The 2,124-nt window shown below is 49.0% G+C and overlaps 1 protein-coding gene across 1 annotated transcript; it reads left to right on the forward strand.

Moving 5' to 3' along the window:
• Positions 1-314: 314 nt before the first annotated feature.
• SLITRK5 (SLIT and NTRK-like family, member 5) lies at positions 315-2,117 on the forward strand (the record flags this gene model as incomplete). The annotated part of the gene is made up of 1 exon (XM_010023261.1): positions 315-2,117. A coding segment is annotated over exon 1 (1,803 nt), but the record flags the coding sequence as incomplete, so codon positions are not given.
• Positions 2,118-2,124: the final 7 nt, after the last annotated feature.

Here is a 2,124-nt window from a genome sequence, read left to right on the forward strand (position 1 = left end):
CTTTTTGAACACCACAGGCATTTGACTCGCTAGGAGTTGCCCATCAACCTTTTAATCAATGCATGTCATCCGGTTTTCTAAAGTGTGGGAATTAGAAGTGACAGTTGTTTGTTTGTTTGTTTGTTTTTCTTTGATTAAAAATCCATTCTCCATTCTCTACCCCACTGAAGATATACATAAACTTTGTGTCCATTGTAAATTTTATGGGGCTATGCTATTACACTGCTTTCTTTTTTTCTCCTTATCCTTACAGGAAATAAAATGTACGCTTGCTGCTCTACAGTAACTTTAGAACAGGACCTCAACAAAAAAAAATGCATATCTGGATGCTGCAGATGATCACATTTGCTTTAACATCACTAGTCCTTTCATGGGCAGAAAGCATCGAATATTATGGGGAAATCTGTGATAATGCATGTCCTTGTGAGGAGAAGGACAGCATCTTAACGGTGAGCTGTGAAAACCGAGGGATCATCAGCCTTTTTGAGATCAGTCCACCAAGGTTCCCTGTCTACCACCTTTTGTTGTCTGGGAACCTTTTGAACAGGCTGTACCCAAACCAGTTTGTCAATTACACAGGGGCTTCAATTTTGCATCTCGGGAGCAATGACATACAAGACATCGAAACCGGGGCCTTTCATGGTCTGAGAGGTTTAAGGAGGCTGCACCTGAACAATAACAAGCTGGAACTTTTACGGGATGACACTTTCCTTGGGCTAGAGAGTTTGGAATACCTACAGGTCGATTATAATTACATTAGCGTCATTGAACCCAATGCCTTCAGCAAACTGCATTTGCTGCAGGTGCTGATTCTCAATGATAACCTCCTCTCCAGTTTGCCCAACAACCTTTTCCGTTTTGTGCCCTTAACTCACCTGGACCTGAGGGGTAACCGGTTGAAGCTGTTGCCATATGTGGGCCTTTTGCAGCACATGGATAAAGTGGTGGAGCTGCAGCTGGAGGAAAACCCCTGGAATTGCTCTTGTGAGTTGATTGCTCTAAAGGATTGGCTGGACAGTATCTCCTACTCTGCTCTGGTGGGAGATGTGGTTTGTGAGACCCCTTTCCGCTTACATGGTCGAGACTTAGATGAAGTGTCCAAGCAGGAGCTTTGCCCCCGGAGGCTCATCTCAGATTATGAAATGAGACCGCAGACACCATTGAGCACCACAGGGTATTTCCACACTACCCCGGCCTCGGTCAACTCTGTGGCCACTTCTTCTTCAGCTGTTTACAAATCCCCCTTGAAGCCCCCCAAAGGCACCCGCCAACCCAACAAGACAAGGGTGCGCCCCACCTCCCGCCTGCCCTCAAAAGACCTAGGATACAGCAACTATGGCCCCAGCATTGCCTACCAGACCAAATCCCCGGTGCCTTTGGAGTGCCCCACCGCCTGCACTTGCAACTTGCAGATTTCTGACCTGGGCCTCAATGTCAATTGTCAGGAGAGGAAGATTGAGAGCATTTCTGAACTGCAACCCAAACCCTATAATCCTAAGAAGATGTATTTGACGGAAAACTACATTGCGCTGGTACGCAGGGCAGATTTTGTGGATGCGACTGGGCTGGATTTGCTTCATCTGGGCAATAATCGTATCTCGGTCATTCAGGACCGGGCTTTTGGGGATTTAACTAATTTGCGGAGGCTGTATCTGAATGGGAACCGGATCGAGCGTCTGAGCCCAGAGCTGTTCTATGGGCTGCAAAGCCTGCAGTACCTCTTCCTGCAGTACAACGTCATCCGGGAGATAGAGGCGGGCCCCTTCCAATCTGTCCCCAACCTTCAGCTCTTGTTTTTGAACAACAACCTGCTGAGGTCTTTGCCAGGGAACATTTTTTCTGGTCTGTCTCTCTACAGGCTGAGCCTGCGGAGCAACCACTTCTCCTACCTGCCCGTGAGTGGGGTGCTGGACCAGCTTAAATCCTTGCTGCAGATCGACCTGCACGAGAACCCTTGGGACTGCACCTGCGACGTGGTGGGCATGAAGCTGTGGCTGGAGCAGCTAAACACCGGTGTTCTGGTGGACCAGGTCATCTGCGAGTCCCCGAAGAAGTTTGCCCAGAGCGACATGCGGGCTGTGCGGGCTGAGCTGCTCTGCCCCGACTACTCGGACATCGTCGTCT

This window comes from Nestor notabilis, unplaced genomic scaffold (assembly GCF_000696875.1).
Source record: "Nestor notabilis isolate BGI_N333 unplaced genomic scaffold, ASM69687v1 scaffold19451, whole genome shotgun sequence".
In the NCBI taxonomy this organism is placed as follows: domain Eukaryota; kingdom Metazoa; phylum Chordata; class Aves; order Psittaciformes; family Psittacidae; genus Nestor; species Nestor notabilis.